General features: G+C 40.2%; 1 protein-coding gene across 2 annotated transcripts in view; it reads right to left on the bottom strand.

Moving 5' to 3' along the window:
- Window positions 1–478: 478 nt before the first annotated feature.
- Window positions 479–18,741, bottom strand: part of HEPHL1 (hephaestin like 1) — a 101,379-nt gene continuing 83,116 nt past the window's right edge. For both annotated transcript variants that reach the window (XM_081537702.1, XM_081537701.1), the window contains exons 14-20: window positions 17,153–17,293; window positions 9,408–9,514; window positions 6,057–6,279; window positions 4,629–4,768; window positions 1,460–1,622; window positions 943–1,008; window positions 479–853 (exon numbers count right to left, since the gene is read on the bottom strand). In XM_081537702.1, the coding sequence (XP_081393828.1) occupies window positions 654–853; window positions 943–1,008; window positions 1,460–1,622; window positions 4,629–4,768; window positions 6,057–6,279; window positions 9,408–9,514; window positions 17,153–17,293 (1,040 nt within the window). In that variant the 3' untranslated portion in view covers window positions 479–653. The remainder of the gene's footprint in view (window positions 854–942; window positions 1,009–1,459; window positions 1,623–4,628; window positions 4,769–6,056; window positions 6,280–9,407; window positions 9,515–17,152; window positions 17,294–18,741) is intronic.

Raw genomic sequence — 18,741 nt, 5'->3', positions numbered from 1 at the left:
AAGTGAAGTGAGTTGTAAACATTCAACTCAATGTAAACATTCAAGTATCTCTACAGGTTTGCATAAAAACAGTATTTTTTTTTAAAAATGCATGTAATTTTGCTTCTTGTAGCAAACAGTGCACAGGCTATTTATATTTGAAGGGAGAAGGCCAGGGGAGCTGGCTAAAGCCTCCAAAAAAGTCATTTGGTCAAATTTTATCAGCAGATACTGATTTAGACATTTTCAGGCACACCCCAGAAAGTTATTTTTCCTGGAACCACTAAGGGAAGCGCCTTCCATAACAGAGATGAAAAATCAGTCCCATTCCAGTTAGATGTCTGAGGCAGTGTAACTCTTTCCCGAAACTGTCTATCTATAGAGATTTTGATGGTAAGGAAGCACTGTCTAATCTAAGAATTATGAAAGATGGAAAACAAAGGTATCTTTCAGAGGGTCTTCGCACTTCGACGAGCTCATACAGAGAAGAGACTGGGTCTGCTTTCTCAGTCATGCCCACTCTTCTTTTTCTATTTTATACCTGAGGATTATTCACAGCCCCTTTAAAAATAAGGAAAGAAAAGCACATTGCTTTGAATGTGTTCCAGAGGATCGGAGCCTGACCCGGGAAGCGGCGGCAGGGTCCTCGGGGAGCGGTGCCCAGGACGCCAGGGTCACAGGGCGTCGGTGGGGAGCGCGCAGGACTGCACCTCCTGGTACGCCGCCCGCGGCCTCGCGGAGCACAGCCTGAGCGAGAGGACCACCGAGAGGACCAGGAGGAGGAGGCCGAGGACGAAGAGGATGACCAACGCTGCTCTGGCTCCTCTGGGGTCCAGACTCCGGCCAAACAAGTAGAGCTGCTCCTTGCCGGGTTCTGTGCAAAAGAAAAGGGAGCGGTCAGGCCACTTTCCCTGCGGAGTAAATCCCGACCATTGAGTACAGGGTCGGGGCGGGTATCATTACCGTTAGAGGGTGCGGATCCGGATGCACCTCCGGAAGGAGACTTGGTGGAGTATGGAATCCTGTTGTCTGGACAAAGAAGACAGTGTGATGGTTTATAAACAATAGAAGCAGATTCTTTTCACTACATGAGTTGTTTCCATAGTTAAGTCATTTCACCAACAAAGACTTGATCCTATCAATATCTGTAAGTCTTTGTTGGATAGTCACTGTCCCTATTTCATGCCAGTATACATGCTGTTCTTACCCCATCCACCCTGCAAGTTTCTGCTCACCTGTTAAGATATCCACCCGTGGAACCTGGGTTCATGTCCCCCAACCTGTTAATCATTGCCTCCTCCTGCTGTCACTGAACCCTGTACCCTGGCACTTTATCTTGGCATATATCATAGTCTACTACAGTTACATGTCTGTCTCTCTTACTTGACTCTGAGCTCCTTGGAGGCCCTCATGCTTCCTGTTTGCAAGGTCTGCAGGAAGCCTGGTACTATCAGCTGGCATCACAGACAGAAAACGGTACCTATGTTTCGAAGGACTGTGTAGGTCGTCTCCATGCCAGCATGAATATGGTCAGACACATGACAGTGTAACAACCACGTCCCTGGGTGATCTGCAAACAGTTCAATGGTTTGGAATGTCCCGGGGAAGAGGTCATATACATCTTCTCGGTAAGATTTACCTATCTGCAGGTAGAAGGAAATAATAAAGATAAGAGCAGAAATCAATTAAATGAAGAATAGAAACATAATAAAGATAAACCAAAAGCTTGTTCTTTGAACAAATCAGTAAAATTGATGAACTGTATGGAAACCAACCTGGGAAGGTCCCCAGTGACCCCTGTCTTCTGACACTCATTACCTTGGTAGTCCCTTCTCACACTACTGACTGACGGTTGGTCCTTGAAGCTACCAGCATATGGCAGAAGCAAATGGCATTCTGCTTCCCTTTCTCTCTCTCCCCCACTGGATCGCTTACTCTAGGGAAGCCAGCTCCCATGTCATGGTAAAGAACAGAAGCCTCTGGTCCATAGTCCTGTGAGTGAGCTTGGAAATGGATCCTCCAGCTGCTGTCAAACATGATGACTGTAGCTCCAGCTGACATCTTGATTGTACCCTCACAAGAGATGCTGAATCAGAATCAACTAACTAAACTCTTTCCAGCCTAACCCAGAGAGATTGTGAGATCATAAGAGTGTGTTGCTTTAGGGCACTACATCTTAGGGTGAATTTGTTATGCAGCAAAACTCTAGACAAACTGACAAAAAAACCCACAAATTACAAATATCAGAGATGAAGGGGGTCTATCACTAAGACTTTATAGACATTAAAAAGAATAGAAAGGAATGTTATGAACAACTATCCATGAATTCTACATCTTTGGAGATTTACAGATGGCAGATGATAGAAAAGCATATGAAAAGATATTCAATATCATTAGCCATTAGGAAAATGCAAATGAAAAACAATGAGATACCAATATATATACTGAGTTGGCCAAAAAGTTCATTCAGGTTTCATAAGATGGAATGGAAAAACGTGAACAAACTTTGTGGTCAACCCAATGCTTAAATGGATAGCTAAGAAAAAATAAGAATGAAAGATAACAAGTGCTTGTGTGGATGTGGAAAAGTGGTACCCTCATAGATTTCTGGTAGGAGAGAAAAGCATACTGTCTCTCTGAAACAAAGTTTGGCAGTTTTCTTGAAGTTAATCATATATGTACCACATGGCCTGGTGGCTCAGTGGTAAAGAATCCACCTGCCAATGCAGAAGACATGAGTTCAATCCCTGGGTCAGGAATATCCCCTGGAGAAAGAAATGGCAACCCACTCAAGTGTTCTTGCCTGGAGAATTCCATGGACAGAGGAGTCTTGCAGGCAACAGTCCACAGGGTTGCAAACAGTCAAATACAACTTAGCAACTTAACAACAACAACAATTAGCAATCTACCCCCTAGGTATTTTCTCAAGGGAAAGGAAAACGTATGTTCACATGAACTCATATTCACAAATGTTTATAATGACTTTATTTTTAATAATCCCAAGCTGGAAACAACCCAAATGTCCCTAAATAGGGGAACAAATAAACAAACTGCAATACATTCATACAATGAGATACTGTTCAACAATGGAATGGAACAACCTGCTGATACAACATGGTGGATGCACTTCAAATGCTGATACAAAATGAAACAAGCCAGATTAACAATGCTACAGACTGTATGATTTCATTTATAAGACACTTCAGAAAAGGCAAAACTATAGAGACAAAAACAGATTAGTGGTTACCAGGGGTTAAACATGGGAAAGGAGCTGACTCTAGAAGGTGCAAAGGGGACATTTTAGGGGTTGATGGAGGTGTTCTATATTATGATTAGGGTTGGTTACACCACTGTATGTGCTTATCACAATAGAAGTGTATACTAAACAGGGTGAATTTTGTTGTTGTTGTTTAGTCACTAAGTTACGTTCAACTCTTTGCAACCCCATGGACTGTGGCCACCCAGGCTCCTCTGTCCATGGAATTTCCCAGGCAAGAATATTGGAGAGGGTTACCATTTCTTTCTCCAGGGGATCTTCCCAATCCAGGGATCAAACCCATGTCTCCTGCGTTGGCAGCTGGGCTCTTTACTGCTGAGGCACCAGGGAAGCCCCAGGGTGCATTCTACTCTGTGTAAATTATACCTTAGTTTGAAATATTTATGTATATGTATATAATAATTTTATATGTATATAAAATAATTTTGTTTTTTGAATTTTACTAAATTTTATATATTTTAATATAATTTTTTAAATGTGGATTAAAACCGCCAAGTTCTGAAAAGCATCATAGGCATTTAATATGTGAAACTTAATTTAATATAATCACTGTAGGTTAGTATTTCTATCTTAAACTGTGTTGAATAAATATACTGAGGGGAGAGGATATTAGATGTTTCATTAGTTACTATTTATTTCTGTGTAACTGGAAAAGGAGCAGTGCAGGTTTTCCTTGCAGGTTAGACATGATTATTCTTTTCTTTTCTACTTCCTTGTAGACTGCACAGAACCTGAGATGACAGACATTTGGACCTTATCCCAGGGATTCTGATTCATCAGGTCTGGGGTGGAGCCTCGCAACCTGTTTCTTAAACCACTCCACAGGTGATTCACCACTCAGATGGTACAGCTCGATGCTTGAAAGGCAGGAAACCACATACGGTAGAGCCCAGTCCACTAGGGCAAAAGTCAAGGTCACATTTCAGACCCAAGACAAAACTTGAAATATCTCCTTTACTAGAGAGGGCTATTCTGTTGGCTAATTACATAGAAAAGAAACAGGAGAGGGAAAGGGAAAGAAAAAAGAGAAAAGAAAAAAAAGGAAAAGGGACAAACTACTGTAGATTGCTTCATTTGCGATATTAATAGCATACTCCAGAGTGGTTGGAATTATCCCCATATAACTGATAGGAAAACTCTCATCTGAAGCTCAGAGAGCTTTGTTTTGTTTTTTAAAAAAGCACAATAAAATACATATTAAGAAATATTTGTCAGGGGAAGGACATAATCATATTTCTCTGTTCCATTCTCTAGCATTCACTACCACCTCTTGTGGCTTGTGAAAGCCTTATTGCCAAATAACTCTAATTTCACAATGGAAATTGAATCTGTTAATTTAATGTCTTCCCCAAAGCATTTCTCTTACACATACCTTGAAAAGAAAGCTCTCAGCATGATAATGAATGGTGTGTATGTCCACTTCGTCTCCTACTCCCAACAGGTACCAGTTGGTCATTGTATCTTCATTCATGATGAGTCCATGGAGGTTCCCAAAAATCTTGCCATTAATAGCTAAGAAGGTAAAAGAAAACAGCCTCTTGTTAGTGATGATTACTTAATCTGGTTTTAGAAACGATTCAAGAAGATCTGTATGTCGCCAACATTTTCATTTGCCTGATAAAAATGTAACCATCCTACTCACACTTACCAATGGCCCCATTATTATAGACCCAAAATTCAGATTAGTAAGAAATCTTTATAAAAGAGAGCCAGAAAAGAGAAATAGCAGTTTGTTTTTAAAAGCTGTCTTTTGGATAGCAGTACATGTTGGTTGGTTGGTTGTTTACTTGCAATATTCTTTTTATGGAGGGGATTACAGACTCGTGTGGGGTCACCAGATTTACACCATTCTACAGCTGAGTGAACACAAGCATGGAGAATCAAGTTTATATAAATCAAAATTGAACCAATTAGAAGGTTCAATTAATATTTCATTTTCTGAGAACTAGCTTGGGGAAAATTTCTAAACTTGGCTAAATTGCCAAAAGAAGGAAAGGTTCCCACAGGCCTGAGCCCATGATCTAAAAATGACCAAAGCAAGCTCAAGCTAGGCTGACATGATGGGGACTTTCACTCCTCTGTTTTCTACGAGCTTTTTATTCTGTGCATCATGACACAACCAAATGAGTTACATTCATTAAAAGGAGAGAGCCTAGGAAACTTTGCTGTAGAGGGAGGCAAAATTGTAGGGGAGAGAGTAGCTGAATCAGAAATCAGGTTGCTATATTCTAATCAACATTAGCAACTAACTAGCTTTCTTTTCTTGGGCAAGACCTATCTTTTTGCACACTGTTGGTCAAAAGTAGACCTTGGTAAGAGAGTGTAGATATGTCAATTAGAATACATTACTTCCACTTAAAAAACAAGAAGTACCTTAAATTTCAAAAAATTAAATAACATAGACACATTAAAACAGAAATTTGGTGATAGTGTTTCATGTTCCAGAGACAGTTAAACCAGGCCCTTAAATTTGATCAAGTACAGGTTACCCTGTATTCTTATAGAAATATACCAATAAGTGATCATTCATTTCCTAGGAATTACTTTACAGTCTTATAGTTTAGGGATCCCAGCATTCAGAGAAACAGCTGCCTAAACAGATGGTCCGAAACCTCACTGGACCATGCTGGCAGCCAGTGAGTGACTTGGCTGGTTCCCTCTGAAGGAAAGCTTTGGAGGACTTTCTTCTGTCAAGGTGCCCTTGGGGATGGAGAAGGGCTCAGAGAAGGAGGCTGGGACCTTCCACAGATTTCTATGGGCTTATCTCAACAAGGGTCTCCTTTTTAAACCTCTGATATACCATGCATTTTGTTGCTCTCCTCAAAATCATCAGAGGGCTTAAAATCTCGTGGATCTTTATTAAGATACTTCTTAATATTGTCATCCAGATACCAGGATTCATTCTCATTAAATACCAAAAACAAGAGAGCAAATTCATAATCAACGTCGCTTCTTCTTCCCTTTTCATTCAACACTCCTTCCCTGCATGTAATCAGAGGACCCACCAAACCACTGTATGTATCCTGAAAGAAAAATAACCTGAATTAGAAGAGCCTTTAAATAATTTAATAACACAGACTAGTTGCTTGTAAGAGTCATTGCAAAAAGACTAAAAGACAATTGGCCGTGAAATAAGTACTAAGAAACCGTGAAGAATCAGGGCAATCTTTGCTAAAATTTAAGATTATTTCTAAAAATTTGCTGAGAGTGAGCTTTACGAGGGCTAAGGCTGTGTCCTTTACTCATTGTTGAGTCTCCAGATCCTGGCTGTCTACTATATAGAAGGTGTGCAATAAATATTTGTTGAATAAATGAATGCTTATTTCTATTTTCCTGTGTGTTTTTCAAGTGAGACTATATTTTTTAATTGAAGTATAGTGGATTTACAATGTTGTATTAGTTTCAGATCTAAAACAAAGTGATTCTGTTATGCATATATATATATATTCTTTTACAGATACTTTTCCATTATAAGTTAATACAAGATATTGAATATAGTTCCCTGTGCTATACAATAAGTCCTTGTTGTTTATCTATTTTGTATGTGGTGGTGGTGTGTGCTCAGTCGTATCCAACTCTGTGACCCCATGGACTGTAGTCCACCAGCCTCCTCTGTGCATGGGATTTTCCAGGCAAGAGTACTGGAGTGGGTCGCCAATTCCTTCTCTAATTTTGTATGCAGTGTGTATCTATTAATCCCAAACTCCTAATTTATGCCCCACCCCTCGTTTCCTCTTTGGTAACCATAAATTTATGGTTTTCTATGTCTGTAAGCATATATTGTTTTGTAAATAAGTTCATTTGTATCATTTTTTTAGATTCCACATATAAGTGATCTTATACAATATTTGTCTTTCTCTGTCTGACTGACTTCACTTAGTGTAATCATCTCTAGTTCCATCTATGTTGCTGCAAATGGTATTATTTCATTTTTTAATGGCTGAGTAATATTCAGACATTGAGTGTGTGTGTGTATATATATATATATATAAATATATATATACACACACACACAACATGTTCTTTATCCATTCATCTGTCAGTGGACATTTAGGTTGCTTCCCTGTTTTGTTTATTGTAAATAGTGCTGCTATGAACACTGCACATATCTTTTTGAATTATGGTTTTCTCTGGGTTATATGCCCAGAAATAGGATCACTGGATCATATGCTAACTCTGTTTTTAGTTTTTTAAGAAACTTCCATCCTGTTCTCCACAGTGGCTGCACCAATTCACATTCCCATCAACAGTGTAGGAGGGTTTCCTTTTCTCCACACCCTCTCCAGCATTTATTATTTGTAGACTTTTTGATGATGGCCATTCTGACCAGTGTGAAGTGATACCCAAGTGGGATTGTATTTATAACTATATACAAATGCTTACATTCCATTTTTTATGGATAAAGGTTTCTTGGGAACTGATATGAGCCCATGAATGATTTTCATATCGAGTTGTTCAGCCCTGAGCTTTCTTTTGAACTCCCACATTTCCATCTGCCTATTTAGATATTCCACCTGGATGTGCCTCCTGCAACATTTCACTATGCTAATAAGCCTTTCTAAGGTGAATTTTAGTATTTCCCTCAAATCATTTCCTTCTGAATTCTCTATTTCTGTTAGTAGCACTATGATATTCCCTGTTACTTAGGTCAGGAAACTTGATTATCAGTGTTTAATTCCTCATTTTCCTCACTTTGTCCCATGTTGTGCGTGTGTGTACACTCAGTTGCTAAGTGATGTTGGACTCTTTGCAGCCCTATGGACTTTAGCCTGCCTGGCTCCTCTGCCCATGGAATTTCCCAGGCAAGAATACTGGAGTGGGTTGCCATTTCCTCTGCCAGGGGCCGTCCCATCTCATTTGCTATCAAATCATACATTTTTTCCCCTCACAATGTCTCTCCATTCTGTGACTTTCTCTTCATTCTGTCCACCATCCTTCTAGTGTCAGATCGTTTTGTTTCCTGGCCCCACCCTGCAGCCTGTGGGATAGTATCTCCCGGACCAGGGATCGAACCTGTCCTACAAAACTCACCGGATTCAGAATTGTGATATAATTATGGATGCGCACATGTATTATTTCCCCGAAAGATGATAAATTCCTTCAAGACAAGAATATTTTCAGCCCTCATAGTACTTGGTGAGGTCATTTGCACATCACAACAGCTCAATATATATTTGTTGGGATGTACAAAGCAATCAACAAAAAATATGGACTTCCCATGATTCTACTTTATTTTTTGTTGTTGTTTTTCAAGTGTCTAGTTTGTTCTCCTGAATTCTTGTGCTGTCCAGTATACCTCAAAGACACTAATTATATCAGATATGACCTTAGTTTAGAGTTCAATTATGATATATAATTCGAGACTAGATGTTTTATACATACATGTCTGACTCAAGTTCAATATTGAATCTTTGCCTTTAATTTCTAAGTAAAGTTAGCCTATTTATCATTCAAATAGTTTGCAGTTTCAGTTACTAAGTTTTTGTGGAGTGTGCTTTCTTTCCTGAGCCCTGATGGTAATGGTAAGGCCTTTAAAAATGGGCAACATCATAAACCATGTTAAAAATTAAAATATATATTATTTTTTGGTTATCTAATTTACATATCTTCTCTTGCTTCAAACTTCCTTATAAGTTCTAAATTTAGTAATTTGAGATCTTATTTTTTTCCCCTACACTTTAGATCAAGGGCCAGCAAACTTTGTTTTTGTAAAGTACCATATAGCAAGTGGCTTCCTTTGTGGCTCAGCTGGTAAAGAATCTGCCTGCAATGCTGGAAATCTGGGTTCAATCTCTGGGTTAGGAAGATCCCCTGGAGAAGGGAAAGGCTACCCATTCCAGAATTCTGGCTTGGAGAATTCCATGGACTGTATAGTCCATGGGGTCGCAAAGAGTCAGACACAACTGAGCAACTGAGCAACTTCACTTCACTTCATATAGCAAGAATTTTTTACTTTGTGAACCACACCATTTCCATCACAGCTATTCAACTTCATCATCAATAATGGAAACAAATGGGCATGGCCATAGTTTGAGACCCCTGCTTGAAACCAATACACCTCTTCATATATACCCACCGTAATTGTGATAATTTGAATGGTCAACTGAAAACCATATCACTTCGAGCATTTTGGCGGCTCTCTCTACCTTACCTTCACAAAGTTTACTGTTGAATAGTAAACCCATGGAATACAATTTGGGTCAGATGGCCCTGGACCAGACCTTTTAGGGACATTCCATCTGTAGGTTTTTATTTCTCCTGAAACAAATAAGAAGAAATAGAAAAAAAATTTTTTTTAAATTATGTGATCTCTGTTCCAGACAATTACCTGAAGAAATACAAACAGATTCTTTGTATATTTTGATTAAAGTTACTGCTGGGGAGAATTACCCATTCAATAGAAAAGTCCCTGTTAAACTCATACCTTGACTTTCTGCAGGTTCACCATGACAGATTTTCATTTCAGCCTATAGCCTTCCATCCTAGTTTGATGGTTTTTCTCCTCAAATTTTGTATCTCCTTCCCAAGAGTTATGCTTGAGCACACTTGAGTTGCCATGGGCCTCAGCCTTGGCTTCTTGTGGAATCATCAGGGAGCTTTGTAAACCCTCGCTGTTCAGACCTCATCCCAAACCAATGAAATTAGAATATCTGCAATCTATTATCAGTGTACAAATATATTCCTTAAGCTTCTCAGGCAATTCTAATGTGCAGGCAAGTGAGATGTAGCTGGAACCAGAGAGACTCAGAGAGACCTAGTTTCAAATCTCAACCCTAATGACTTGTTTCCACTCAACTTTTGACAAGCTACTTTACCTCACTGACCTTTGAAAAGTGAGGGCTTCCCTGGTAGCTTAGATGGTAATGAACCTGCCTGCAAATCAGGAGACCAGGTTTGGTCCCTGGATAGGAAAGATCCCCTGGAGAAGGGAATGGCTACCCACTCCAGACCCATGCCTGGTTTTCACTTAGCTTTTGACAAGCTACTTAACCTTCACAGACCTTTAGTTTCCTTGTTTGTAAAGTGGATTGTCAACCCAGTTTTAAAACTGTTGTGAGGATTAAATGAAATAAAATATCTAGGAAAGTGCCTCACATTGAGGTCAGTCAAGTTAATTTGTATATATGTGTGCATGCTAAGTCACTTCAGTTGTGTCCGACTCTGTGCAACCCAATGGACTATAGCCCACCAGGCTCCTCTGTCCATGGCGATTCTCCAGGCAAGAATACTGGAGTGGGTTGCCATGCCCTTCTCCAGGGGATCTTCCTGACCCTGGGATCAAATCCTTGTCTCTATGTCTCCTGCATTGGCAGGCAGGTTCTTTACTGCTAGCACCACCTGGAAAACCCCTAAATATTAGTCATTTAGGGAATGACTAAACGCAATTCGAACCTGAGTCTCCCATGTTTCGGGCAGATTCTTTACCATCTGAGCCACCATGCAAAAGTTAATTTGTATGTATGCTTGGAACAAATACATCCACTCCCTCTGGTCAGGCCCCATATCCGTGAATCCCCTGAGACTGACCCAGAGCCTTGCAGAAGAGCCATATATTACTCATGAGTTATCAAGATAATCACATTGTAAAAGGCTCATTTAAATTATCTCTTTTTGAACTATCTGGCAGAAAGTGAAGAAGAACTAAAGAGCCTCTTGATGAAAGTGAAAGAGGAGAGTGAAAAAGTTGGCTTAAAGCTCAACATTCAGAAAACTAAGATCATGGCATCTGGTCCCATCACTTCATGGGAAATAGATGGGGAAACAGTGGAAACAGTGTCAGACTTTATTTTTTGGGGCTCCAGAATCACTGCTGATGGTGACTGCAGCCATGAAATTAAAAGACGCTTACTCCTTGGAAGGAAGGTTATGGCCAACCTAGATAGCATATTTAAAGGCAGAGACATTACTTTGCCAACAAAAGTCCGTCTAGTCAAGGCTATGGTTTTTCCAGTGGTCATGTATGGATGTGAGAGTTGGACGGTGAAGAAAGCTGAGCACCGCAGAATTGATACTTTTGAACTGTGGTGTTGGAGAAGACTCTTGAGAGTCCCTTGGCCTGCAAGGAGATCCAATCTATCCATCCTAAAGGAGATCAATCCTGGGTGTTCATTGGAAGGACTGATGTTGAAGCTGAAACTCCAATACTTTGGCCACCTCATGCGAAGAGTTGACTCATTGAAAAAGACCCTAATGCTGGGTAGGATTGGGGGCGGGAGGAGAAGGGGACGACAGAGGATGAGATGGTTGGATGGCATTTCTGACTTGATGGACATGAGTTTGGGTAGACTCTGGGAGTTGGTGATGGACAGGGCGGCCTGGCGTGCTGCAATTCATGGGGTTGCAAAGTGTTGGACATGACTGAGCGACTGAACTGAACTGAAATGAACTATCTGATTCCCATCCTCACCCAATCAGTTCAGTTCAGTTCAGTCGCTCAGTCGTGTCTGACTCTTTGTGACCCCATGAACCACAGCACACCAGGCCTCCCTGCCCATCACCAACTCCAGGAGTTTACTCAAACTCACGTCCATAGAGTTGGTGATGCCATCCAACCATCTCATCCTCTGTTGTCCCCTTGTCCTCCTGCCCTCAATCTTTCCCAGCACCTGGGTCTTTTCCAAGGACTCAGTTCTTCACAGCAGGTGGCCAAAGTATTGGAGTTTCAGCTTCAGCATCAGCCCTTCCAATGAATATTCAGGACTGATTTCCTTTAGGATGGACTGGTTGGATCTCCTTGCAGTCCAAGGGACTCTCAAGAGTCTTCTCCAACACCATAGTTCAAAAGCATCAATTTTTCTGTGCTCAGCTTTCTTTATAGTTCAACTCTCACATCCATACATGACTACTGAAAAACCATAGCTTTGACTAGAAGTACCTTTGTCGGCAAAGTAATGTCTCTGCTTTTTAAATGCTGTCTAGGTTGGTCATAGCTTTTCTTCCAAGGAGCAAGTGTCTTTTAATTTCATGGCTTGCAGTCACCATCTTCAGTGATTTTGGAGCCCAAACAAATAAAGTCTTTCACTATTTCCATTGTTCCCCATCTATTTGCCAAGAATTGATGGGACCGGATGCCATGATCTTAGTTTTCTGAATGTTGAGTTTTAAGCCAACTTTTTCACTCTCTTCTTTCAAGAGGCTCTTTAGTTCCTCTTTGCTTTCTGTCATAAGGGTGGTGTCATTTGTATATCTGAGGTTATTGATATTTCTCCTGGCAATCTTGATTCTAGCTTGTGCTTCATCTAGCCTGGAATTTTGCCTGATATACTCTGCATATAAATTAAATAAGCAGGGTGACAATATACAGCCTTTACGTGCTCCTCTCCTGATTTGGAACCAGTCTTGTTCCATATCCAGTTCCAACGGTTGCTTTTTGACCTGCATACAGATTTCTCAAGAGACAGGTAAGGTGGTCTGGTATTCCCATCTCTTTAAGAATTTTCCACAGTTTGGTGTGATCCACACAGTCAAAGGCTTTGGCATAGTCAATAAAGTAGAAGTAGATGTTTTTCTGGAACTCACTTGCTTTTTTGATGATCCAATGGATATTGGCAGTTTGATCTTTAGTTCCTCTGCCTTTTCTAAATCCAGCTTGAACATCTGGAAGTTCTCGGTTCATGTACTGTTGAAGCCTGGCTTGGAGAATTTTGAGCATTACTTTGCTAGCGTGTGAGATGAGTGCAATTGTGTGGTAGTTTGAGCATTCTTTGACATTGCCTTTTCCTTGCGATTGGAATGAAAACTGATCTTTTCCAGAAGTGGTGTGGACCTAACAGAAGCAGAAGATATTAAGAAGAGGTGGCAAGAAGACACAGAAGAACAGAAGAAGTATAACAATGCTATAGCAATTACAATAAAGATCATTAAATCAAAAATTTAAAGATGTAAAAAATAAGAAAAGAAAACAGTCTAATGAATCAAAAAGTTAGCAAGGTACCTGTTCAAGGATGGGATTGTGGGAAGGAAAATATTTACTGGTTACTATTCCAATTTCTGGCACTCCCTACTCCTAGTATCAAAAGCTGCTTCAACCTGCTTCAAGAAACTTTTCATGAACATCTAAATGTCTATATACAGAGAAACAAGTAAATTTTGGAATCTTTTTATAGTGGACCATTGTGTAGCCATTAAATGACATTTCAGAAAGATTTAATGAACAAGCTTTAATGAAAAACAAAGTTTTAAATTACATGAGAAAGGCTTTTTAAGCAAAATACAAGTATAGAAGAAAGACCAGAAGGGAAATAAGCCAAAATGTTAATCATGGTTTTATCTTCATGGTGGTATTTTAAACAGCAACGTGATCATCTTTTCTACTTCACTTTTTTTTTTTACTTTCTTCCTACCTTCTTGCTTTGACGAAGAGGGAAATGGTTTAAAATGGATCAAAAAAACTATTAAATATATTTATTTTTGATGGTTGAAGCAGCTTCAAAGGGAGGAAGAAAGGCATGAGGGTTGGGAGGGGGGGCTCTGGTAGGGCTGCGGGCAAGCTGGAGTGACCCCTCCTGGTGGATGTGCCCTGATGGTGAAGAGTGACAAGGGACACAGCTCCGCTCCTCTAGGCTGACTGGACTTCTAAGAGTCCCAGATATGAGGGTTGACCGAGTAGAACGAAAAATGATTATAGATTGTGTCAATGGAGCATTTTCTCTTTTTTTTAATTGTAGCCAGAGGGATTCAGTCACCACAGGAGTCTCAAATAAGTCTGAAAGGTTTGGGAGAACCCAGAGACTGGGGCTAGGAGCAAGACACTAACTTAGTTCAGGCAAGTTGGATAAGAAAGTTTAATCAGGGCATGCATGTGATGAAGAGTGCAAGTTAGCATTTTAAGAAAAGTAAGCTCCCTCAGGACTCTGCCATCTTGGATTGGATTGCACTAATCTCCTAGAAGAACTCCAAAATTGCAACTCGCTTCTGAACAACCATTGACAGGAGAATGTTGGGTCCCACCAAACAAGGATACCCCATGCACAATAAAAGACAGAAATGGTATGTACCTAACAGAAGCAGAAGATATTAAGAAGAGGTGGCAAGAATACACAGAAGAACTATACAATAAAGATTTTCATGACCCAGATTACCACGATGGTGTGATCACTCACCTAGAGCCAGACACCTTGAAGTGCAAAGTCAAGTGGGCCTTAGGAAGCATCACTACGAACAAAGCTAGTGGAGGTGATGGAATTCCAGTTGGGCTATTTCAAATCCTAAAAGATGATGCTGTGAAAGTGCTGCACTCAATATGCCAGCAAATTTGGAAAACTCAGCAGTGGACACAGGACTGGAAAAGGTCTGCTTTCACTCCAATCCCAAAGAAAGACAATGTCAAAGAATGTTCAAACTACCACACAATTGCGCTCATCTCCAGGCTAGGAAAGTAATGCTCAAAATTCTCCAAGCCAGGCTTCAGCAATACATGAACTGTGAACTTCCAGATGTTCAAGCTTGATTTAGAAAAGGCAGAGGAACCAGAGATCAAATTGCCAACATCCATTGGGTTATAGAAAAAGCAAGAGAGTTCCAGAAAAACATCTACTTCTGCTTTATTGACTATGCTAAAGCCTTTGACTGTGTGGACCACACCAAACTGTGGAAAATTCTTAAAGAGATGGGAATACCAGACCACCTTACCTGCCTCCTGAGAAATCTGTATTCAGGTTAAGAAACAACAGTTAGAACTGAACATGAAACAGAGGACTGGTTTCAAATTGGAAAAGGAGTACATCAAGGCTGTATATTGTCACCCTGCTTATTTAACTTATATGCAGAGTACATCATGAGAAACGCTGGGCTGGAGCAAGCACAAGCTGGAATCAAGATTGCCAGGAGAAATATCAATAACTTCAGATATGCAGATGACACCAGCCTTATGGCAGAAAGTGAAGAAGAACTAAAGAGCCTCTTGATGAAAGTGAAAGAGGAGAGTGAAAAAGTTGGCTTATGCTCAACATTCAGAAAACTAAGATCATGGCATCCGGTCCCATCACTTCATGGCAAATAGATGGAGAAACAGTGGAAATGGTGGCTGACTTTATTTTGGGGGGCTCCAAAATCACTGCAGATGGCGACTGCAACCATGAAATTAAAAGACGCTTACTCCTTGGAAGGAAAGTTATGACCAACCTAGACAGCATATGAAAAAGCAGAGATATTACTTTGCCAAAAAGGGCCGTCTAGTCAAAGCTATGGTTTTTCCACTGGTCATGTATGGATGTGAGAGTTGGATGGTGAAGAAAGCTGAGCACAGAAGAATTGATGTTTTTGAACTGTGGTGTTGGAGGAGACTCTTGAGAGTCCCTTGGACTTCAAGGAGATCCAACCAGTCCATCCTGAAGGAGATCAGTCCTGGGTGTTCATTGGAAGGACTGATGTTGAAGCTGAAACTCCAATATTTTGGCCACATGATGCGAAGAGCTGACTGATTTGAAAAGACCCTGATGTTGGGAAAGATTGAGGGCAGGAGGAGAAGGGGAAGACAGAGGATGAGATGCTTGGATGGCATCACCGATTCAATGGATATGAGTTTGGGTAAACTCCGGGAATTGGTGATGGACAAGGAGGCCTGGCGTGCTGCAGTTCATGGGGTCACAAAGAGTTGGACACGACTGAGTGACTGAACTGAACTGAAGTAACCCCAGACTTCCAGTCCATCCCTCTCCCACCCTGTGCCTTGGCAACCACAAATCTGTTCTTTGTGTCTATGAGTCTGTTTCTGTTTTGTAGATAGATTCCCTTGTGCAATATTTTAGATTCCACATATAAGTGATATCATGTGTATAACTGATTCACTTTGTTATACTTTGGAGACTGGCACAACATTGTAAATCAACTATATACTTCAATTAAAAAAAACAATTAGAGTTCTATCTCTTTTATAAAGCTTTTCCTAATTGTTCCTAATTAAACTAGTCTTAATGGATTTTCTTTCTCTGAAATTTTATCAACCTGCTCAGATATATTCTTGAAAATCTTTACACTTAGAATTTCAACATGTATAATCTGTATTATTGCTGAAATGATTCATCTTGTCTGTCTTTTTTTTTCTTCCAAACTCATTTTAAGCATCTTGAGAGAAATGCATGGTTAAGAGGTCATGGTCCTGAGGTCAAACAGGCTCCACCATTACTAATGTCTGTTCTGGTTGAACTCTTTACTCCTCTTTGCTTCAGTCACCTGTTAAATGAATGTAACACTACTAGATTTCATCAATAACAGGATGTGCATTTTCACAATTTAGCATATCTGATGCCAAGATGTATCTTTCCATCAGTGGCATGTTAAAGTTTAAATGGCAGCATTTAAAAAATATATTTATTTATTTGGCCACTTTAGGTCTTAGTTGCAACACACAGGACCTTCGATGCAGTGCGTGGGCTCCAGAGCTCAAGGGCTCAGTAATGGCGGTGTGCAGGCTTAGTTACACATGGGGTCTTACCTCCTCGGTCCCGGATTGAACCAGGTCCCCTGCATTGGGAGGCAGATTCTTAACCACTCAACCACCAGGGAAGTCCTGATAGCACTTTTTTTAAGTAATGATGGCCATTATAATCAATGGTATCAGGCTCAATGAAATATGTTAGTGTCTACCTCCCTGAGTTATTATAAGAATAAGTGAGTTTTTAAATTTTTTTCTAAATTTAAAAGCTGGCACAAGGTTAACATTCAATATGTGCTAGCTGTTATTATGTCTTAACACACTTTAAGGTCTCTAATAGAGCCCTAGAAACTCCACAAACAGTCATTGGCTGAATAGTAATTTCATATTGGGGTAATGGATGGAACGTAATGGAGTAATGATGTTACAATGAGCTTTCCAAGACCCTTCAGAGATCAGAAAAGAAAGGAGTTGAGCCTGGAGTGCTCATCAGCATGGAGCAGACCTCTGTGGTAAGTTACCTGGCTTTGTGATGGGCACTTGGAGCCGCTTCCCATTATCCGTGTCCTCCACGCCCTGGGCTGAGATGGAGTAGGGCCGACTGGCCTTATTCATAAATATGATCAGGATGGAGTCCCCCACCTCGGCGTGAATCATTGGGCCTAAAGGCAAAACGCAGGTCTGTGTGCATTATCGTTGCTCTTTTCAACACTGGTGTAATTCACGTGGAGGTAGTATTTGACAAAATAAACGTTAGCCTTGTTATTAGTGTATTTCCTCTAGCATGTAACATTGGGTAGCATTAAATATCATGTCATGTTTTGCAGCTGGATCAATCTGGATTCAAATCCTGCCTCCTTCACTTACTTATTAGAGAGGCTTTGAGTAAGTTAAGTAACCTACCTGAGTCAAATTCCTCATCTGTAACATGGTCTTAATATTACCTTTCTCAAAGGGTTACAGTAAGGATTAGATAAAGTAACATATGTAAAGTGCTAATTTCAGTAAATTGAGACATAGTAAGTACTCAACAAATGCTTAAATTTTTACTACTGCTGAGACATACTCTCCAGGAAAAACTATATCCACAACACATAGTGACTTTCCATTATAATCCCCCTGTGTGTAACCTTTGGTTAGTTTAAAATTGCTCCTTATCTGGTAAATAGATATAATAATAGTGAGGATGCAATGAAATAATGAGTATAAAAGGAATTTCTAAGACAACAAAATTAAAACATATACGTATTGATTTATGATCAATATGGTGATTTCACTAATGCATGTCCAAACATCCAGTGCTATTTCTCAGTATTTGGATACCTGCATGAGACATGCACTCTTTAGAAAGTTGTGTGTACACATTTCTGTTAGAAGCAACCAGCATGAGCGCCAGTGGAAATCGGCACACAACATCCCTGGAGAGGTCTGTACCCTCATTGCTGTGGGATGCCCTCACCCAGCACAGGTGCCCCTTGGTCCCCAGAACAAGGCACAAATGCAGTTTGCTCAGCCACACTGACAGAGCATCACTCACACAGGGATCACTTGAGAGAAGTGGAAACAGACTTCCAGTGGAAGCACCACAGATCTGATCCCTGAGGTTCTTGGGATGTATCTGCACACTATGTTCACAGGGAGATACACTCACATTTGAGAGTCTGACCGCACTCATCCATTGTTCACTGGTTCAACCGTGGTTTTAGTGCTTTCCTGAGAAATGCAGTTGGCTGTCGGTATTCATGGATGCAGACATAGAGGGCCAACAGCACTAAGCCATTTACTACAAGAGACTTGAGCCTTTTGGTGCCCGTAAAGTTCCCGGAACCAACCTCCTGGAACCAGTCCTGGACTGTACTGATAAAGGCCTAAATAAATCTAAAATTTGTTGAACTATTATTATCTTTAAAACAAATATTTAGTATGAATCAGACAGTGTCTGAAAAGCACACTTTTTTTTTTAATGATAAAGCTAGAAAAGAAAAATTTAGGTATGTTTTTAAAAGTAGTTTTGGGGTAGAGTTACAGATGGGGCATGTGCATACATGTAATAAAATCAATATATTTTCATTACCACTTAAATTGCACATGCTTTGCTGTTTTGGTGAGA

This window comes from Giraffa tippelskirchi, chromosome 10, assembly GCF_054371585.1.
Source record: "Giraffa tippelskirchi isolate mGirTip1 chromosome 10, T2T-mGirTip1v1.2.pri, whole genome shotgun sequence".
Lineage (NCBI taxonomy): Eukaryota > Metazoa > Chordata > Mammalia > Artiodactyla > Giraffidae > Giraffa > Giraffa tippelskirchi.
The sequence above is the reverse complement of the archived record's forward strand: the minus strand, read 5'-3'. Positions and strand labels throughout refer to the sequence as shown.